The sequence below is a fragment of the Solea senegalensis genome, linkage group LG11, assembly GCF_019176455.1.
Source record: "Solea senegalensis isolate Sse05_10M linkage group LG11, IFAPA_SoseM_1, whole genome shotgun sequence".
NCBI lineage: Eukaryota > Metazoa > Chordata > Actinopteri > Pleuronectiformes > Soleidae > Solea > Solea senegalensis.
In genome coordinates, this window is record NC_058031.1 from 17,711,092 (window position 1) to 17,732,516 (window position 21,425).

At 40.9% G+C, this 21,425-nt stretch overlaps 3 protein-coding genes across 4 annotated transcripts; 1 reads left to right on the forward strand and 2 right to left on the reverse strand.

The window, feature by feature from the left end:
- Positions 1 to 93: 93 nt before the first annotated feature.
- si:dkey-20d21.12 (uncharacterized protein LOC556245 homolog) lies at positions 94 to 882 on the reverse strand. Its single transcript, XM_044037260.1, has 3 exons — positions 747 to 882; positions 394 to 600; positions 94 to 245 (listed from the first exon to the last, which is right to left on the reverse strand). Exons 1-3 carry the CDS (start codon positions 880 to 882, stop codon positions 106 to 108), a joined length of 483 nt encoding a protein of 160 aa, XP_043893195.1. The 3' UTR covers positions 94 to 105.
- Positions 861 to 10,796, forward strand: amt (aminomethyltransferase). The gene is made up of 10 exons (XM_044037258.1): positions 861 to 921; positions 3,374 to 3,620; positions 5,884 to 6,051; positions 6,224 to 6,304; positions 6,455 to 6,586; positions 6,699 to 6,777; positions 6,897 to 7,042; positions 7,121 to 7,301; positions 7,869 to 8,024; positions 8,940 to 10,796. Exons 2-10 carry the CDS (start codon positions 3,477 to 3,479, stop codon positions 9,113 to 9,115), a joined length of 1,263 nt encoding a protein of 420 aa, XP_043893193.1. The 5' UTR covers positions 861 to 921; positions 3,374 to 3,476; the 3' UTR covers positions 9,116 to 10,796.
- A 348-nt stretch (positions 10,797 to 11,144) lies between these two features.
- ifrd2 (interferon-related developmental regulator 2) lies at positions 11,145 to 21,374 on the reverse strand. 2 transcript variants are annotated; one of them, XM_044037253.1, is made up of 13 exons: positions 20,708 to 21,374; positions 19,276 to 19,332; positions 16,215 to 16,331; positions 15,648 to 15,732; positions 15,400 to 15,524; positions 15,145 to 15,302; positions 14,956 to 15,009; positions 14,337 to 14,515; positions 14,117 to 14,225; positions 13,514 to 13,648; positions 13,286 to 13,414; positions 12,794 to 12,886; positions 11,145 to 12,306 (listed from the first exon to the last, which is right to left on the reverse strand). In XM_044037253.1, the coding sequence occupies exons 1-13, from the start codon at positions 20,748 to 20,750 to the stop codon at positions 12,226 to 12,228; spliced, it is 1,365 nt and encodes a 454-aa protein (XP_043893188.1). In that variant the 5' UTR covers positions 20,751 to 21,374; the 3' UTR covers positions 11,145 to 12,225. The 2 variants fall into 2 exon arrangements, with proteins under 2 accessions (XP_043893188.1, XP_043893189.1); XM_044037254.1 differs by lacking the exon at positions 19,276 to 19,332 and having other exon boundaries at positions 20,708 to 21,372.
- Between the last annotated feature and the right edge of the window lie 51 nt (positions 21,375 to 21,425).

Here is a 21,425-nt window from a genome sequence, read left to right on the forward strand (position 1 = left end):
AGAAATAAAAAAAACATTTAGAGAACGTTCTATCAAAATTCGCTGTAAAACACAGTTTTACTGCACTTATGTAGTGTTTGTGTGTGTGTTTGTGTTTTGTTTTCATCATGTCCATTGTCCTCGCATTGATGTCAGGTTGTGTCTCAGCGCCTGCAGTTCTTGGATCAGCAGTGACAGCTCTGTGGCTGCAGCCTCTTTCTCTCGCACTGCCTCCGTCAACATCTGGATTGCGCCGCCCTGCTGGACTGGAGAAGGAGCAAACACAAAAGTATAATCTCAGTCCATCCTGGGTTGAAAAAAACAAAATTAGATCCCACACTATAGTGAAAATCTAAATTAAATTGACAAATGCAGAACAAGAGTGTGATTCATAGAAACTGGAGATAATCTCACCCAGGAAATAGAAGATGAGAAACACCGTTAGCAGAAGCAAAGTGATGACGGCACAGCTCATGGCATAAGCACGTGACGAACTGGGCGTCAACAGGTTCTGTAGATGGCTCTGCCATTTGCTGCTGACTGGATGGCCTCTTTGATTGTCACTCATGTAAAGGGTCCCATGATGTGAAGGTGTGTAAGCAGGACGAGGAGGCCTCATCCCTGAAATCATACACAGATGAGTTTTGTGGCTTCTGTGGCTGCATTCACAGTATTTATGTGTACATTTGTGGCTGTGTCCATGATATTTGTGTTTGTGTACCTGTAGGTGTGTTCACGGAATATGTGATGTGTGTGTTTGTGCGCACCTTTGTTGCTGTGTTCGAGGTGTGTGCGGTGGAGGTCGTTGATGGAGTCCACAGAGTGAAGCTCTATCTCTGTGAGATCTCTGTCACTGACTCTGTGGAACTGAGGTGTGGTCTGGGACGAAGGAGGCCTCGACATCTCGCCCCCCTCTTGAGGGAAATGTCAGGATGAACACAGGTCAGTCAATCACAACCATAAAAGTCCTTGAAATTCCTTTAAACTGCTTTTCGTCTGCACCTGTGATCATTTACCATCTTAATAAGTCATTGACTAGGTAGAAATGGGAATGCGGCGTGTTGCCTAAGAAATATAAATAGAAAGGCTGAAGGAATTATAGTTTATTGTATAGTCTGTAAAGATTGCAGTAGGTCGGGATGTAAGGATGTACAGTACCACAGGAAGTAAAACAGTTCTTTTAAAAGATGATTTTAAATAATCAGCTTGCCTTTATTTTGAAGACGAGACAAACATGTCGAACAGCTAATTTATCAAAGCTATTATTAGACCTGGTTGTCAGGCCTGTAAAGACACAATGCTAGTGGAATTTAAGGGCCAAAGGACAGAACTAGCCCCTAATGACTAACTGCCTGACTGAATGACTGAATGAATGGATAATCAATGACCTGATTTACAACTGTGACTGTAGATGGACCAGATATGATGCTCCTCCACTTACCGTCTGTCACCACGATTATGAAGTGTGTTGGGTTTTGTTTCTTCTTGTTTCTTCTTGTCTGTCACTCGTCGTCTTATCCCAGTCTCACACGCAGACACTCAAACTGCAAGAGGGAGCCGTGGACCATTGTCATCTAAATATCCACACTTTCTCCATAGGCCAAACTGATTCCAGTAAAATCTTTGAAAACAAAAATAAACTCCAGGTTTTGCTTCCTGCTCCTCGTGTGTCACTGAGCAACTGTCTGACACTCTCTACCAGCTATGTGTGTGTGTGTCCATGTTCCACTTTAGCCCACCCTTGCTGCCCTATAAGAGACGTGGAGAGAGCGAGAGACATTTTGAGAGAGGTGAAGTCCTCTCAACCCCTTTACCCCCCTCCAAACATGCTCTCTCACACACACACCCCAACCCCACAGGCCCTCACAAACTAAAATAGCAGCACAGACATGGGGGTATTATTAGATTCTCTGGCTAAAGGATGACTCAATGATCTGCATGGAAGGCAGGATGGGATATAAAGGGATAAACACATACACACAAATACCACAGGGAGGACAGTCACTGTGTTTAACTTTAGATAAACCAAACTAAACTAAAACAAATCAACTAGCCTAAATGTGAACTCCTGAAGACACAAACGACCTGAATGACCTGACATACACAGATTCTTCTTGTTGACAATGAACTTAAACGAGATCAGAGAATTCTGATTCAATATGTAATGGTTCATAACTACAAGTGTCTTACATCTGACTTTCACATGAATGTGACTGTCCATGTGTTCACTCTCCTTCATTGTTGTTTAGCTTTGTTGCACTGCTGGTGCACCATGTGTAAAGGTCAAAGGTTAAGTGTAAATACTGTATCTAATTAGTTAATCAGAATGTGGAAGAAAGGTGATTTAAGTGATTTTGAATGTGGTGCAGTAGTTGGTACCAGATGGACTGGTCTAAGTATTTCCAAAATAGCTGATCCACCGGGATTTTCATGCACAACCGTCTCTGGGGTTTACAGAGAATACGCCAACAAAAGAGAAAATACAGCAGCGGCTCTCTAGGTGAAAATGCCATAGATCATAGGTCAGAGGAGACTAGACTTGTTCAAGATGATAAAAAGGAAACGGTAACTCACATTAACACTCAAAGTATGCAGACGATCGTCTTTGAACATTGACGCAAAATAGCCCATTTTGCTTCAGTGTTCAAAGACAGCAGTAGAGGATCCATGTACCTAATAATGTGGCTGGTGATGTGTATGCCAGATCTGTGACTACATCTTCTACTACATGTGCCAGCTGCCATCTACAGTTCAGCTGTCGTGGATCTTTGGACCACATACTGAAGTGATACAAGTCAGATTCTGAGTTGGAAGGCTCTCAGTCTGGTTACATCAATGGAAAACAATTAAAATACAAGTCACTTCAGCCTGGTAATGTAAACAAAAAAATAATTCATGAAATTTCATATTTGGAATCTGCAATAGTTCATAGTAAATTAGATTTTAATCAAATAATTTATAATCATGTTTTCCAGGGAAACTACATGAGATCGTCCCCAGACTATATAGGCAAATATTTTATTTATTTATTTAATTGTGTCCATATCAATAATTGTCACCATAACTGACAGACAATTAAATCAGATATTTGCTCCTGAATGGAAACAACAAACACATTTCACTAATCTGAGTTAAACCATTGAAAGCATATTATACTTAAATGTATGTTTATAAAATGCAAACATTATATTGATATAATATATTGAAAAATATATATGTATGTATTGTGATACATGCTGTTGTTGCAACACTATCCTTGGTTAAGAAAACCCTGAGACCATGTGACATGACCGGCTGGAGGCCTGGTTGGGATAAAACACTGATTGACTACATTTCCCACAAGTCTGTGCGCCTTCCCGTAATTCGCTGTCTTTTTCACATGTGTTTTTGCCAGGCCAGCAGAAAAGCCTCGCCGTGCAGTGTAATGCACAGAGTTTGGTAACAGCGGAAGTGTTTGGCGTGAGTGTGAGTGACTCTCCAGCGGGGACTCGGCTGACATGATGTGGACTCGGCTGTTGGTTGGTTTCGGGGTGTCGGGGCTCGGGCCGCGGGTTTCCCGGGACTGTTTGCTGCGGGTGAGTGGAGCGGGATGTGCGGGGAGGATTCAGCAGCAGGAGACGAGACAAGCTTCAACTTCAGAGGTTAGTAGTAAACTGAACTTCTGCTGCAAGTGAAGCCTGCGTGGATTTAATCATAGCAGCTCAGTTTGACTGAAAGAAGAAGGATAAAAACAAAAAAACTTTGCTCGTGTTTAGTTAGTAATGTTAGTAGTAGTGTGTATAATAGTGTTAGTTAGCAGTGCATTTATCCAACTCAGAATTAGTAAAGCAGTAATAACCATGTGTATCTCTCTCTGGAGTTCATTTTGTTGTTCCTCATTTTCAGATATCTCATATTTTCCTAAAATATTCTGTCGTTAATAATGCATTTAAATGTTAGTCATTATGTAATAAGGTCATGATAATTTGACTGTGGTGAATTACAACCATGAATGTGGAAAATATTTCATATTATTTCATGTGAGTGTCTTAATACTGTCTTACCTCACCAACATGCAGTTCTGGTGATTTACTGTATTTTGAAGAGCCTGCATCCACTTTAAAATGTCCACTACTAAAATATGCGTCCTTGGTTTTTGTTACGTTTTTGTAAAATTACAATTTAATTTGTCAATGTAAGTCATGTTACGCAACATTACTGTATACAGCACAGTTTTTGTTTGATAAGTCGTGTTTTTTTGGAGCGTTAGTCACATGTTGCTGTGGCATCACTTTGTATCACGTTACTAAAACATAACACAAGTATTGTTTTTTGTAGCATTTGTAGTATTAGCTTATCTGTTATTCTGGTAAATGTATATACTAATGCACAGCTTCTGAAAGCTTACAGATACAAACCAAATGAGGGTCGAGTACGTACAGAGTGCTCCACTCATTTATGTTTACAAATCTTCAATTTAATAGCAGGTTCTTAGTGTAATAAAATACAACAATATAATAAATGACTATTATTTGGCTAATGATGATTGAAGCAGAACATGTTCCCGTCTTTACTGCTGGGTTCTGAACATCGTAGGATGAAGATGTTTTTGAACTGTAAGCCAGAAAACCTCAGAATAAATCATTTCAAATTGTTTTGAAGTGAAGCAATGATTTTATTAAAACCACAAGTGACTGATTCTGTTTCTTATCCTGTGATGAACTCCATTCATTTATTCATTCAACAAACCTCTGTACATTCACCATTGATACTCTGTCAAGCTGCATAAATATGGATCATATTTGTTGATATTTGTGTTACAGCTGCAACAATCATCTTAACTCTGACTCTGACTTTGGACTTGAACATTTCAGAAAAAAGCAGTCAAGTCTTGACTCTTGTGTGACAGCAAACTCTATCCCATCATGCACTGCTGCTGTTACACTGATAAGCTTCTGTCACTGGCTGGTTCAAAGGTCAGAGGTTAGGCAATAAAGAACAGGATCATAACAGACACTCGACTGTCTGATCAGGCTATAAATGGACCTGTCTAATAATCAAATATGTGCTATTGTGTCTGTTATCACAGTCGTATTTGCAGATCACACTGGTACTGATTAATAATTATCTAGGGGAGAAGGGAACGGGGTGGTTACTCAGAATAAAGTCAAATAATAAGTTAATGCATTGGTGCAAGACATTAATTTGGTTATGTTGTGTGCATTTTTGTTTAATGAAAGAAACTGACGTTATTGACAATATAAATATTAAACAAAATAAATATTAAATTATACAGTGACATATTGTTGTTTAGATATTAAAGAATTTTATGTTGTGATTGATGGAGGCAAAGGTACAACAGCTATTGACTGGCTTAAAATGTCAAAAATAGTCCCCACAGAGAGTAGCAGGGAAGGATTTTATTGCTACAGATAAACCTGAACTTCATTATAGTATTTCAACCATAATCACAATTTTGGCTTCTCTCAAATATTATTATCCAGTATTGGAAAAAAAGCAAACAAAATGCAAAGATCTATGCGCTCCCTAAACAACCACCTACATGTTCAATCACAGCTGCTGTTGTTCCTTCTGTTCCTGCAACGTGCAGCTCCACGTTTCCTAGATGCAGTTTGTACGATTAAAACAACACAGTAGATTAAAACAAAACACAGTTGTCTAACACATAACTTCTCAAAGCTCATAGAAACAAAAATGGAGCAGATGGAAAAGCGCTCTGTTTCTCTTGGTAGATCTGTGTTTTACTTATTCCCCCAGAAGTCCACAGGGGGGCGACAGGTACAAGTTCTGCACTGAAGCTTCAAGATAAATACAGTCATTTTTTGTTTTGTTCTGCCTCCTGGTTTCCTGTGTGTTTTTAATTATTTTGCACACTGAGCACAGTGCTTTGGTTTTTCTCCACAGGCCGTGCAGAAGAAGACTCCACTGTTTGACTTCCACAGGGAACATGGAGGAAAGATGGTGGAGTTTGCAGGCTGGAGTATGCCAGTCCAGTACAAAGACAGTCACATCGCCTCACACATGCACACCAGAGAGCACTGCTCCATCTTTGACGTCAGTCACATGCTGCAGGTGAGAGAGAGAGAGAGAGAGAGAGACGAGAACACGTGCTGACACATGTGGCACACCGACACAGACCCCTGCGCTGCTGAACACGTGTTATCACATACACACACATGCAAACTTACACAAGTGTGGTTTATAGTATTTTCTGTCTCTATTCTTTTTATTTTTTTACTGTCAGTCCAAAGTCCATGGCAAAGACAGAGTGAAGTTCATGGAATCTCTGGTGGTTGCAGATATTGCAGAACTCAAGGACAACCAGGTGAGAGCATCAGCCTTCATCAACTCAGGTTCACGTTGACGATCCAAAGGAAAATGATCGTCCTAAAGCTTCATTAATGTTCATATGTGAACACCGTGATCTGCCTGTACCGTCAGACCCTCACTCTCTCTCCCCTCTCCTCCGCCCCAGGGCACTCTGTCTCTCTTCACCAATGAGAAAGGAGGGATTATTGACGACCTTATAGTAACGAGGACAGACCAGGGCTACCTCTATGTTGTGTCCAACGCTGGCTGTGCTGACAAGGACTCGGCTCATATGAAGGTGAATAACAGTACACGTCTTTCCCTGACTTTAACATAGAATCATTATTTTGTGACCTACAAATGTGTTGGATAAGAAATTAAAGTTACTTTTTGTGTGTGTGTGTGTGTAGAGTAGATTGGCAGAGTTCAAAGCTGCAGGGTTTGATGTGGATCTGGAGTTCCTTGATGAATCACTGATTGCTCTGCAAGGTAAGACACTTTAATTCTTCTTTAAATATATGCAATGTTATTAATTACCCATAATAATCCACACAGTTTTGTTGTGAAATTTGTGCGGCAGATAATTAATAAGCAGTGGCTTTTTTCAGGCCCGTCTATGTCAGGCGTGCTGCAGCAGGGACTGACAGACGACCTCAGTAAGCTGACCTTCATGACCTCTGCCCTGGCCACTGTGTTCGGTGTTCCTGGCTGCAGAGTCACTCGCTGTGGATACACGGGAGAGGACGGGGTGGAGGTGAGACGCCGGCGCTCCCCACGTTTCACTTGTGTGTCTTGATATTTGAACTCCCTGGTGTCTTTGTTTGTGTCTCAGATCTCCGTCCCTCAGTCCAGAGTGGTGGAGCTGACGGAGAAACTGCTTGCTCACAGTGAGGTGAAGCTCGCCGGCCTCGGAGCCAGGGACAGTTTGAGGCTAGAAGCCGGGCTTTGTCTCTATGGCAACGACATAGACGAGACCACCACACCTGTGGAGGCCACGCTGGTCTGGACCATAGGTGCATTTTTAATGACTAGTTTGAACCAGTTTGCTTTTGTAGAATATTGTGGAGACTGAAATGAGACTCTTCTTTAATTTTACAGAAGTTGCCCTCTTTCTTTTTCCTTATTCCTTCCCCCCTTTTGATAAGTGCACAGTTGTCACATTTTCCTTTCTCTAATTCAGTATTCTTTATTTAATGACACTGTTTATATTCCTGGAGTTATGTGACTGTAAGATTTTTCTCACTGCTCTAACAGACATCACCTGTTCCTTTTAGATGATACCAGCTGTCAATCACACTAGTGTCCACTCATATGTGCCACGATTTATCTTCTATTTCCCTATAAAATTGACATCATGATCTATTGAAGAAGACATAAAAGTGGTTATTGAGATCAGTAAGGCCTCAGGAAAATGTTTACTGATGTCATAAACTAAGACAGACTTCTTTTTGTCGGCCCCTGGTGGCTAACTGCTACTTCATCCTTCTTCCTAGGCTTGACATTTAAAAAAGAGTCTTTCTAAAGAACATGAGATGCAGCTCTGTGTTTCTAACCCCTCGGTTGTTTTTATCCACACACAGGTAAGCGTCGTCGTCAGATGAAGGATTTCCCCGGCGCTAACATCATTGTACCGCAGATAAAAGCCAAAACGGCCAGGAAGAGAGTCGGTCTGGTGTCCAGTGGCCCCCCCGTCAGACAACACACCCCCATTCTCAGCCCTGAGGGGAAGGTTATAGGTGAGGAGCGGTGGTTTGGAGTTGCCTCTGTGTTGAAATGAAGTCAATCTATGGCCAAACAAAATATGACGACAATCTAGTCACCATTTCAGCATCACCACTGATCAGACTTTATCTGTATTTAATGGTAAAGTTCAAAGTGTGGTTGTATGAGGTGCTGCGTGGCACAAATATCAACACTGACTTTGCCAAGCAGCCATTTCCATGAACCACTCTGGGACCTGAGCACCTGCTTTTATATAACATGGCTGCCAGCAACAACTGTCTTTAGTCGCCTAGTAAAATCTACACCTGCTTTTGTCAGCAATGTCGAAAGAAAATTTTCATTGCTTTATATCATCTTTCCTGACTGGAATGCTGAAAATCAGCATTTGTAGCTCACTGCAGGGACATCTTGAAGTCAAGATCAAGATCAACTTTATTGTCCCACTAGTGGGAAATTTGTCTTGGGCCCTTCACCCATCCTGCAGTCATGAAAAACAACAACATATACAACATGACAGATATCATGTTTCATACATCAAGTTCCAACATTTGAACATTTTGATCAATCGCTGACTTACTTTATGGATTTGTTGTGGAGAGCGAGTGGTTTACAAACGTTTCCAGACAGAAAAGGTTGTTTAATTGTGAGAAAATGCAAACATATTCATTTATTGCCTTTTGTTGTGGCTAAAATCTGTTTCCCCTGCTGTCACAGCTGGCAGTGATGTTAATTAGATTGCGTTATTAGACTGGTTTCATGAAAATGTTTTTTCTGCGACATTTTGTTCATAACCTGAAACAGCCGCACTTCAAAAAACCTGAACTACCTTTAATTCCACAGTTTGCACCGTTATACACATTGCTGTTTGCAACAGGTCTGTCTGCTGCTAGTCTGATGATGTAAACAGTCACTCTGCTGTTTTCATGTAGGTGAGGTGACCAGTGGCTGCCCTTCTCCCTGCCTGAAAAAGAACGTTGCCATGGGTTACGTGGAGTCAGCGTTCGCTAAGAATGGAACAAACATCCAGGTTGAGGTCAGGAAGAAAGCCGTGCCAGCCACTGTCAGCAAGATGCCCTTTTTCCCCACCAACTACTACTCTGGATAAGAGTCACTCACTCACACACACACTGGAGTTCCCCTCTATGTAGTGCCTTATATAGAAATGCTGCCCCCTTCTGTTTTATTACCAGATATGCAACACCAGTAGAAGACTGAAAATCTTAAATTGTCTGATAACATTTCACGGGCAGAAGGCAAAACTTTACTTTTAGCCACTTCACCAAAGGTTCACCAAATAAAATCTATGCCAGCTTCAGTCTACGTTATCTCATTAATATAGATGACACTAATGATTTTACATCAGGGCACACAGGAGTTGTTAATCCACTGCTGCTTTCATCCGTGTGCTCAAATGTGTCATTCAATGACTTCAGTGTTTGAAATCCTTTGTTTGGATTTACCTCAGTGACACAAATTTACCAGACGAGGCAGCAGTGAGCTAAAAATGCTGTTTTTCTCTATGGACTTTGGTGCAGGAAAGTGAGCGTTTTCTGGTTTAAGAGTCTTAATGATATCATAAACTTAAACTTAACAGCTAGTGTTTTTGGCTTTTAATTTCTAGAATATTTTATCCTTTTTTTCATGCATATTGTTAAATATGTATGCCATTTTATTTTCAGCCTATTGTTAGTTAGCTAAAATACTCACACTAAGACACCTATGCACAAACATGTGCTCATTGAAACCCATTCCAATCACTATTTGTGATGCGTCGTAAAAAAAAAACTAGGCAGTTTAAGGGTTAAAAACTTAAAAATAATTGAAAGTGTATTGAAAATAATGAATTCATTCACATTTGATATAGAAAGGACTGATGTTGGTTTGAAGCATACAAAAATGCATACAATGTTTGTTGCTTAATTGTTTATGAACACATGTTGGTGCTCTGGGTGTGTTCATGTAACTTTTTTGAAGGCGCATCGACGGGTTAAGCAGGCATAGACTTTATTCCATGAGACTTTTGTTGTGTTTTCTTATCGGTGAGAGAAGTTCTCTCTTCAAAGTCAACAACTCATGCAACAGCACTTCAAAAAACGTGACCCATGCCCATAACTGTCGAACAATATTTTACATTTACAATACGTGGACTTATTTAAGTCTCTCACACAAACATACTCACTGGAAACTGTCTCTTTATACACAGTCAGTATTGTACAATGCGTCGTGGAAACTTATTCACGAATTACAAGCCGTGTTCTTGCGTCTGAGACTGAATATATGCTCTGTAGTTTAAGGTCTGTGTCAACAATCAAGAACAAAAACCCTGAGGACACTTTGTTGTAGAACGCAGGTTTTTGCAGGTGAAATGTGACTGAATTTTCATCTGCCTCTGGACCAAAAACAAACAACAAAATCCAAATCCTTGTGGCAGTAATAATCTCTACATGTTTGCATATTTTTTTGTTCTTCAGGACTTTTACATTATCACAGAGCCAAATTTCTATTCATATTTTAGTTCGTTATGAACACTTTGATTAAAGTGGATAAACGTAAACGTCTCTGCTTGGAATATGATAATTAACTCAAATATGTGAATCCAGTTTGTGGAAATATCTATTTGTTGTGTTCATTTCAGAAGGTTTTAGGAGAAAAATAACCAGATTTATAATTATTTGTGTAGTATGAAGTTTAATTAAGATTAAATGACTGAAGATTAACTGTGTTCTATCTGGCCACTGAAGGAATGTAATATTTTTTCTAAAATTTAATAAATTTCTTTATTAATATTTTGCTTCGCTGTTGCCCACTGCTGTTTTATATAAAGTGTTTATGGAATTATACGTTCCATTCCTTTGGCTAGTCTGGAAAACTGTGAATATTGTATTTTTTAAGCTTTTTCCTCATTTACATACATTTTGGCCTACATTTAAAATGTCTCTTCCTAAACTTATTTTCTTTTGCTGTGAACTAGTCATGCAGTTTGGTGTCTTTTTCATACATACATTCTGTACCATGGGGTTTTTTTGGCTAAAAAAAATGCAGCACAACTTTACAATGTCACATCCTCAAAATGCCAAAAAAAATCTAATTTCATTTAACAGAAACACAAGAAAAGTAGATTTACGGACAACAAAAAAAGTGGTCACACACTCTTTATTATTATTTCACTTGATTCCTTGTGCCCGGACACCAGAGCTGCTGATAAGACCATTACGTGAGGCTGTAATATAGAAACTCAACAGTTGGTAAATCAGGAATATCTGGGTAGCTGCTGTGAGTGAAACTGACGATGAAAACGCCACAAACCTCTGATCAGCAGCTCGGATGGTTTCAATGATTCAAGTACATACTTCCCCACAGTGGGGGGGAAAACCCTTCATATCTTCTTCCCATAATTGTATGTAAACAGTTATTTCCCTTAAAAATGACATTGTTCTTTTAATAAATTAGAAAGTAAAATACAATTCAAATGTATTATTCCTCTCAGAACGATGCATAAAAAGATGACAATATTAACTCAATGATTTCATTCCATTTAATTAGCATCATGTAGTTGTTTTTTTATAATTATTATTTAATGAGATTAAATAAACTCAAATAAAAACACACTCGCACACATTTTTCTTTGTCAAGTTTTGTGGTTTGGCAGCTGAAGTAGTGAGTCTGTGTGTAAAGGCGGGATGTAACGTGGGTGGAAGGTTTAAGGACATTTCTGTGGTTCCTTTTTTTTTTTTTTGGTTTTCAAAGATAAACCGAGACCCGTTTGACTGACGTGTGAAAACACAACGAGGGGAGTGGGTGGAGCGACAACAATAAACATCAGCACCAAAGAGGTTTTCAGTGAATGTTTTTAAATGTTTGACTCTTGCAGTGAGATGTAATACTCTGTATTTTATTTTATTTTATTTTAACATGATTATTCTGTTTCCCTTCATAAAATACATTTAGCAGTGGTTTAAAATTTTCACTGTGGAAAATACTGTCAGAAATAATTAACCCCATTTTCTGCAAAAAAAAACAACAAAATTGTTCCCAATTACAATAGTGGCCTGTTATGGATCTGCAGAGTGAGTGTGTGTCTGTGTGTCTCTGTGTGTGTGTGTGTGTGAGAGAGACAGCTGAAGCATTGAAGGCATCATTTTTGTATCCATCTCAGCACGGCCCACAGATTCCCTCCTTTTATTTATCCCTTCACGTCCCCTTGACCCTCCAGTCTCACATCACGTCAGCCCGCTTGTCCCTGACTTTGCTCCTTTGTTTTGTCCTGGCCTTGAAAGCAGCCGAGTTAAAAAGATGCTGTGGATGAAAAGACATGAAGAGATGAGTGTCACGTCGTTATACTATACTGTCCGGGTCATGATTATCAAGTAACTGATTAGTCGTTTTGCTTTTAAAAGTCGATTAGTGCGCAAAGAAACCACTTTATTGTATTCAGCACCAGATCAGACGACAATGTGGACTTAGAAAGTATGTAACTCAGATTAGCGGCGCTAGCTCTGCCTTTCATATTGAAACGAACCGCTGGCTCAGGAACTGACTTTTCGACAATTATTTGACTAATTAGATACGACAGTGTTTTTGCATGGACTGCTCATCCCTTGTTATAATCACCAAGAGTGACTGCACATTTAAAACAACCAGGGTTTACATTTCAGCTCTGTCAAAATATGACGTCAAGTATGCGCAGTTAATGTCTCTCGCGTGAGTGGATGATTGTTTGAGCGTGTGACCCTGTTACAAAACAATTATGAAGACATGGAAGAACAGAGATGCTGCTCGGTACCTTTTCAAACCTGGAGATTTTGTTGGCTTTGATAGTCGCGTCTAAGATGAGGGGGGCGCCGAGGCCAAAGATGTCTCTCACTAGTGGGTTGAACTGCATAACAACAAACACACACACATTATGGACAGAAATTAGGCTTATACATGTCAGATATCATTTCCTATCTAATGACTCATTACTGGTTATATATTGCAGTACCACTTAGCTTAAGTGCCTGATAGTGAATGATGGTGCATGTGTCGAACCAGCACTATGTAGCCATTTAAAACTGAGCTACAAGTAGCACAGATGACAGCAGGTGTGTTTATGTGGAAGGTCGAGGGTTTGATTCCCAGCAATGCTAATCTACATGAAGATGTGTCCCCTGGGCAAGACACTTAACCCAGAGTTGCTCCTGGAGTCTGTACAAGAAAAGCGCTGCACATAGATGGATAGTCCACTTCTTGGCATTTTTCAAAGCCTCAGAAGAGGCCGTTTAGTGCGTTTCCTGACCTGTAGGTGGTGTCTGACTCCAGACTCCAGGATCTCTTTGAACGCGTCATAGATTCTTCTCCTCATCCAGCCGTCGATGTAAACGCTCTCCACTCCGAACCTGATCTTCTCCTCTGTGAAGTCCTCGCTCTGCCGGAGACAAATCAGAGCCAGATACGTGATGCGCTCACATAGATTGTTGTGCGACATTATGACAAACGTATGGTCTGTGCAGCTCTAGTAACGTACCTCTATATAATGTAGCACCTCTCTGAAGATGGAGCGCTGTTTCCTCCGGTCGTTCTTGGCTCGGTGTTTGTTGCCGTCGGTCGCTAAACTCTTCAGACACTCACACAGACCTTCACTGTCCTCCACCTGAAATCCCTACACAGGTACACCAGTTTCACATTAACAACACAGCTTGTGCTGCAATGGAAAAAGGATGAGTAGCAGATAGAGTTCAAGAAAACAGGAAGTGTCTGTTTTATTTCAGTCTCTGATTGTGCACACCTGGCCCGATTCATTTAGAATCACCGATCACAGAGCATGTCATTTATTTGATTATTTTTAATTGTTTGCCTGCCCTTTATCTTTTATAAATGGTGTTTGTCTTGAATAGCAGAGGTTAAGTCAAAGATCATGACCAAGTTGATGCTCTGATGCTGAATGTTGCTGTAGGAAATCACCCGTCTGGATGTTATGTTTGAAAATGTCCATATTAATGGCCACTGTTTGTAGAGGAAACTAAAAATCCAACCAGTGTGTTTGTTGTGGAATTACCGTGTTAGCCTCTGCACGTGTGAGTTTCCTGCTCTTCCTGTTAAACATTTAACTACACGTTTGTGTGTTTACCTCGTCTATTTCTCGGCCCAGCTCCACGAGCAGGGCGATCGTCTCTCCCACTGCGATCCTATAGTTGACGTCAACGCTCTCTAGACACGCCTGAAGTTTGGGGAGGTGACTGCGGGTCAGAAAATGGAGTGAGTTCACTACTTCAGGATGTGTACACCTCTGGACATGAACTCCAATTGTTTCACTGTGAACGGTGTGTTGTTGTTTTTTTTGCACTCACATGTCAAGCAGCACAGTCAGTCTGGATGCGGGACAGAGTGTGACCAGCAGTGACCAGGCCTGCAGTGCAGCGCTGTGAAGGCCTGCACTCCCAGGTTTAGGTGTGGGCAGCGCCCCCTCTCTGTTGGGGTAGGAAGACATGAATATGCTCTCCAGAAGAGCCAGGGACTTGATCAAGTCCTGTGACAGCAGAGCACGGATGAGAGGGAAAAAAAAGAAAGAGAAAACAGACTCAGAATCAGTTTCAGTCTCCAGTTTTATACATTAGGTGAAGCAGTAACATTGAGTCATAGTGAAAGCTCTAAGCTGCTCTTCATCCTCACCAGAGACCAGATTTTACACAAACAGTGCAAAATCAATTTCTGGTTGTCGAAAAAAATGTATAGCCTTTTTTTGTTACTCTAGTGTTATTCATCTGTGTATCAGCTTCTTCTATTATTTCTGGGAACTGTGGCACATGTGCAAAGCCAGTCTGATTCTGGTCCAAGTAAAGGAAGTGCCACGTGGTACAAATTTCAGTTGGAGTAACCTCTTATTTTCAACGTCCACTTTTTGTTGGGCACAAAAATTGGGTTCATTCTAATACCATGTAAACACACTGTCTGACTCCAGGGTCTCACCTCTCCGTCTTCAGCAGCAGACACATAACAGCACATCCCCAGAGCTCTGGCACACTGTAAGAAAAGTCAAACGACCTCAAGTCATTAAACAAGGATAGATGTAATGGCACTTTGATTACTTTAGGTTTAAGTTTCGACCTAAACCTGTAATGTTGTCCAATAACACTGAAGGTTAACGACGTGACTCACACTCTGACGGGCTACTATGCTGGCACCGTTGTCATTGAGGATGGCAGTGAGAAAGGGACGAAGCATCTTGAAGCCCTCTTCTGCCTCGTCCCCACTGCCCAGCTGGATACAGAGCAGCGCAAAGACTGAAGCCGCTGCCGCCTGCTCCTCTCCACTGCCTGGACGCACAAGAGAGGGGGAAAAAAAGGTCTCAGGTACTGCATCTGATGTTTGCTGCCAACAAGATATGTTCTTTTCCATACTGCCAACTCTAACCTTTTTTAATGCTTCTTTCCAAGCAGTCACTGATGGTGAGGCGTCTCTCTGTGAGAAATTCGTACAGCACTTTGGAGGAGAAGGCCTGACGCAACGACTCGAGGGCAGCGAGACGAGTCTTAGCACTGAGTGAGAAAAACGAGGGAAAGACGACAATAAGGTGAGTGGGTTATTTCATCTTCAGCAAAAATCACTTCCTGCACCGTTTTTAGCAATACGGAACAAAAAGAGGGGGAAATTTTGCCCACCTTTTATCCATCAGGTTGTCTATACACTGTTTGAGTTTGTCTTCCGTTTCTTCTTGGGCAGTCAGCTCATCCACCTGCTCACCTGCTGAGTTTGGAACGCACACAGTTAATTATATGAACAGTTTCAGAGGGTTTATTTACTTTAGCTCACGAAAACAGTACCTGGGTCAAAATAATATAATCATATAGACACTCACTCAAATATTTCATTGGACCGCCTTTAGCTTAATAATTGCACACATTTGCTGTGGCATTGTTTGAATACACTTGTACAAAGCTTATTTTGAGAGTAGGACCACTGCATTAAGTCTTTTCCAACACATCCTAAACCTGACCAACTGAAGCAACCCCAGATTATACTGCTGCCCCCCACATGCTTGTTCAGTAGCACACTAACATAATAATCACATAATATTAGAAGTATGTGACTTTTTTATATATATATATATATATATATATATATATATATATATATATATATATATATATATATATATATGTATGTATATATATATGTATGTATATATATATATATATATATATATATTAGTGCATTTCTGAACTAACCTGTGACATCCTCCAAAACCGAAGCCGTTTCACTGGCACTGCTGCAGTGGCTAAGTATATCAGATGTCAGCTCATCATCACTGGCACCGGACTCCCCTTTCACCCCATTTTTAACACCTAGAAGGGGAAAAGAGAGAGAAGAGATATGAGAAGCATATTATGTTAAGATGACAGATGAGATACTGTACATTAACTGAAACTCTACTGACCTAATGTAAATGGTTCACCTCTAATCATGACATGGCTTCACATAAAAGGCCTGTGTGTTACATAGTCCTGCTGCCAATATGGCAAGGTGAAAGGTGATTTGACATCAGCTGATCTCAACAATGCCAACTATCTATATCGTGACAAGACTGAGCTTGGCGCCAGGAGTTGTACTAGCAGCTGCTGGAAGTAACGAAATGGGGAAAAAGATGTATCTGAATGATTCCACATCAGAAACTAAAGTGTTATAAACTAGAGGGGCTAGCAATTCTGTATTGCCTTATTTTCTTCAGTGGATTAAATGGCATAAATGCCTTTTATCAACTGCAATATTACTGTAACGGGCCACTGTTTATTATACAATGAAAAGGCACAAAACTCTTAATAAATACGTGACTTCTAGTGGCCACTTAGGAACTCTCTAAAATGGTATGGTGGGACAAAATGAGGACTGCTTAACAGCAGCCAAATTGACCTATAACAGTCTGGCTGGTGGCCATTCCCCAACAGTGAGTAACGGCAGGTTAAAGGAGGCTGACTGTAGGCTTTCCTCTGCTCAGCTGTCTTTTTATGTCAGTAACAGTACACCACCAGCAGAGTTCCTCTCATGCACAGGGACACTCAGGGAGATTTGTCATTCACAAACTTCAGTCACTCACCAAGAGCGACAAGCCAACAATTCTCTACAGAGCATCTGACCCATTACTGAGACCTTGGGAAATGTCTATGTATGACTGATTCTTACCGATGGAGTCTCCTCCAACTTACACATTATCTTAGGAAAAGTTATTCAAACACATGTGTAACTTGTATCTGCAGTTATTTTCAGTCATGTTTAAATTTAAGTTGAACGTTCCACCTCCATGAAAACAGATTACATAATGATGAATGATGAGCAAATTCTCTATCATCGTGGAAAGGGAACGTGACTTGTAACTGAAGGGTCACGGGTTCAAGTCCCCACCTGGCCAAAAGGGCTGGGGTACCCCCAATGCTCCCCGGAGCAATAATTAATTGCAGAGAAATAATTTCCCGAAGGGGATTAATAAAGTATAAGCTTTAGATTTATTGGAAGTAGCAGACGATCTGTGCCTCAATGTTTCCAGTTCCTCTCTTTCTGTATAGTAAATATCTAAACAGGATAGGGACTAGAAGGCCGGGCACGCTAACACCCAGGTTACTGCTGACTCGGTACGGTCTACTGTTGGTGGGATTACTGGAGACCAGAGTGAACGTGCATTCACTGTATACAATCCAGAAGCGTCACACACAGTGTGTGTGTGTTTGTGCTCAGGTCAAACAGTACACCTGGGGTAACCCAGAGGTTACTGTTACAGCAAATGTGACCCAACAGTGTCAGTCCATTTAACAGTCAGTTACAAAACTCAATGTTTAAGTGCTTGAGTGCTGAGCTCACAATACAAATATAACCTCGAGACTGACTTGGCTTTTATAAAAGGGAGGAAACTGCTGACATCAGGATTTTAGAAAGACTTTGTTAAGAGCTCAGTATCAACAGCAGTCACATTTTTAGGATGGAGTTACAAGACAGCGCTCCTTTTATATGCACATATCTTCAATTAACAACCATTTTGTTATTGTGCAGCTAACCAAGCACAAGCTGAGCAAAAATATGATAAATGAATGAATGAAAATGTTTTTTTTTTTTTAAATCTTCTACACATTAACTTTAAGAAAAGTCCACCGGGGATAAACCTGATGGCAACCCTGATAACCCTTCTTTTGTAATTATGCACAACGTTCTTTGACGAAACGGCCCACACACTGTCACTCACAAGCCTAGTGATAAAAACCTGTATTAGCCAGTTATTTCCCAGTCATCATCCTTGAACTCCTGGCCACTGTGCAGGTTAATAGCCTGCAGCTTTACACACATGCTGTATGTGGGAAGGCCTTCCCACGCAGGCCTGCCTACACACACAGCACAGTTGGTGTGTGTGAGCTCCCATGTTGTAACCACTTTGCTACTTCATGCAATCAGTCACACAGCTCCAACAGTCTGTTAGTCAGAACCTAAAGAAGACGTGTTTACTGACCGATTAAGCTGAGCCAAAATGCCAAAATGGTGGGAGTCTATTTGAGTCCCCCCGATCATTGACTGGCAGTAGAAGCTTTACATGCGAGACACCCGACTTCAAATGAGGCTATATTACTGCAGAACTGAAATCACATTAAGGCTGTCAAACTTCCTGGAGTTTACATAAACAAATAAGAACCAAAGATAAGTCTCCAGGAAGCAATCATTTCTTGACTGTTACCTATTATGGTGTCAGTACAGATAACATTAGGAGATGGATACTTCATAAATCATAAAGAATGCGATCACACGATGGAGCCACACTAGAGCTTAACAATTTGTAGGAAAATTGTAATTTTGATTTCATTTGTGATAGTTTTCTTTTGAGTCAAGGTTCAGTTCAATATTCTCTGTGTATTAGACGATGATCTGATGATGAACCTTATCATCAAAATAACCCTAGACCGCATTCTGGCTCTTAGCACCACCTGCAAGTAAAGTGTGTTTTTTTTTTTTACGTAATAACGATCTCAACATGAAGTTAGGGCATTCAAGTGTAACATAAAGACAGGGGGAAACCTGCCAGATGAGTGATTATGTTACTGCTGTGCTGCAAATACACAAATAAGCAGTGATACAGCCAGGCAGTCTTTAAAGAAAGTAAGCAGTTAAGACACTTCCGTGCAGGCATAAAAAAAAACATTAACATCAAGTGAGAGCGGGGCTGCCAAGGTTCCTGCATGCACTGTCATGATGTTCAAGAGCTTCTGACCAAGCCCCAAGCTGAGGTCTTGAGTCTAAGGGCAGAGGAGTTACCTTTCAGAGGTGTTTTAGCCGACAGCTGCAGCTGAAGAACCTCCTGACGTAGAGAGCCTGGAGATCATGTATGGTTGGAGGAGGGATAAAATAAAGGGTATACATGACGGAGGAAGAAAGGTGGATGAATGGAAAAATGGGTAAAATGATGGTGTGACCATAATGGGGAAGAAAACATCAGAACTAGGCTCCACTTTCCCACTCAAAACCGTATAAAAATATCAACACAGAGTTTGCAATTATGATGGAAATATCAGACTCAATACTCTCATCACTATTCAGATACATGCCCCTACTTCTTGAGCTGAAATTTACACTAAACAGTAATATATGCATGCGTGTGGTTGTTTTTGTTTGGAGGTCGACCAACCAAATGGCTGATGTCAAACTTAAGAAATAAGGGCATTTAATGACTGATTTATGATGCGTTTTTGGGTAAAGGTTTTCCTTGTAATAAACAAGTAACTGGACTACCTGTGTTTTTGTTACATCTACTGACCACGTCAGTACCAATAGGATGACCAAATTATGGTCCTTGTAAGGACGAAACTAATCACAGAGGCTCTTGATAATTAAAGATAGGGGTATGATGTGAGTTTTGGTTAAGTTCGGCAGGCCTGGGTGATGTGGTCAAAAACATCACCAGGAGACACAATTAGGTGTCAGTCCATATTTGCTGAGTTAAATAAACCAGGTAATTGTAGTTTTTAAACTTCTATCGAGACAGAAACAACATAAAAAGAGTAACATTTCACAAACCTACGCTTGTTTATACATAATTATTAAAGACATTGTTTTTTGATTGTTTATGGTTTCTTTGCATGTGACAAATCAATCCTCAGCTGATGCAACTCTGAGTGTGTAAGTGTTAACACGTGTATATTTCCCAGAGAACGCCACTCCATAAAACGTGAGAGGGTAGTAACGCCCCAGCAGGCACATGCACGGTCCACACCACTGTGACTGTGTGCCTGCGTTTACTTGAAGAGTGAAGACCCTGTAGCACTTGTTGCACGTGTGCTGCGCCTCTTCCTCTCGTTCTCTCACTCCCTTACCTGTTGAATGTGGCCTGCAACTGAAGCTAAAATTAGCACACATTTAACCTCACCTCGACAGGTGCAAAGCAGTGCCAGACACCTTCAGTGAAACTTAAATGCATCACATGTAAGATCACAGTGGATGAAAACTAAATGTCACACTGCTGAGCAGCAGGACTAATTATAAGCCACATGGATGTGACGCGTTATGACAGACTGAGGCGAGGAGCTTCCGATAAACAAGCTGCCTCGCTGTTTTAACACTAATTCCTTCTCATTAATACTTTGTGTTAAGATGACAGCGTGTGCTATCACTTCTATCAAAGCGTGTCATGTTCAGTCACGACATTCCTGTTGGTTGTAATACCAGAAAGTGTGTATGGAAAGCTACTTACCCGATTTACCGGAGCCACGTTTCCCCTTTTTACTCCGTGGCATTTCGAGCAGCGCTTCGATCCACCAGTTCACAACAAAGCTAGCTGGAATTGGCTAGCTGAAGTTAGCCTACTTTCAGTCCAACTGCACCGTCCGCTCCTCACAGATTTTACACAGCTGATATGGAGGAGACAGCAGCCACCGCAGGGTGACCTCCGTGGGTTATATGGGTGGAAAAACTCCAGAAAATGCCGGTTCACACTTGTGTTGACACTTAAGCTAAAGGCAACTACTAGCGTCCTTCTCCAACACCAACCGCCACCACGTTCCGCAACTCTCCGCCCTCTTTCCACTGAGAAATCGAGTTGTCTGGGGAGGAAAAGTCAATTTCCTCCAAGGTTCTCACCGACTATTATCTGTGGTTGTTCACGGGTAATCTATATCTAACACCAGGTTGAGACAGAGAGGAGTTTTCAAAGTGTTTAGGACGGAGTTTTGAGCACGCTGCTGTCACGAAGTCCACCATCTTCCTCTATGTAACTATACACCAGACCGGCAGCCGGGGTTGCCAGGTTTGTTAGGTTTGTTCAGTTCTGCTCCAGTGGTACTTGACAGCCTAACTTGACAATTACTATCACGTTTGTGGATGTCTGAAAATGATTATTCATAATTGCATATCACAATGTTTTGACATCACATTCAAATAGGGATGGGACATACCATTTGTTGTGTCCGATA

What these genes read in the sequence shown, in the direction of transcription:
- si:dkey-20d21.12 (XM_044037260.1), bottom strand. Translation starts at nt 882, where the DNA reads ATGTCGAGGCCTCCTTCGTCCCAGACCACACCTCAGTTCCACAGAGTC. An exon ending in CCTCGAACACAGCAACAAAG is followed by an intron (nt 601 to 746) that starts GTGCGCACAAAC and finishes GTATGATTTCAG; the next exon opens with GGATGAGGCCTCCTCGTCCT. An exon ending in TCTCATCTTCTATTTCCTGG is followed by an intron (nt 246 to 393) that starts GTGAGATTATCT and finishes CTCCTTCTCCAG; the next exon opens with TCCAGCAGGGCGGCGCAATC.
- amt (XM_044037258.1), top strand. Translation starts at nt 3,477, where the DNA reads ATGATGTGGACTCGGCTGTTGGTTGGTTTCGGGGTGTCGGGGCTCGGG. An exon ending in ACGTCAGTCACATGCTGCAG is followed by an intron (nt 6,052 to 6,223) that starts GTGAGAGAGAGA and finishes TTTTACTGTCAG; the next exon opens with TCCAAAGTCCATGGCAAAGA. An exon ending in AGGACTCGGCTCATATGAAG is followed by an intron (nt 6,587 to 6,698) that starts GTGAATAACAGT and finishes GTGTGTGTGTAG; the next exon opens with AGTAGATTGGCAGAGTTCAA.
- ifrd2 (XM_044037253.1), bottom strand. Translation starts at nt 20,750, where the DNA reads ATGCCACGGAGTAAAAAGGGGAAACGTGGCTCCGGTAAATCGG. An exon ending in GGAAAGAAGCATTAAAAAAG is followed by an intron (nt 15,303 to 15,399) that starts GTTAGAGTTGGC and finishes TTGTGCGTCCAG; the next exon opens with GCAGTGGAGAGGAGCAGGCG. An exon ending in CTGACTGTGCTGCTTGACAT is followed by an intron (nt 14,226 to 14,336) that starts GTGAGTGCAAAA and finishes TCTGACCCGCAG; the next exon opens with TCACCTCCCCAAACTTCAGG.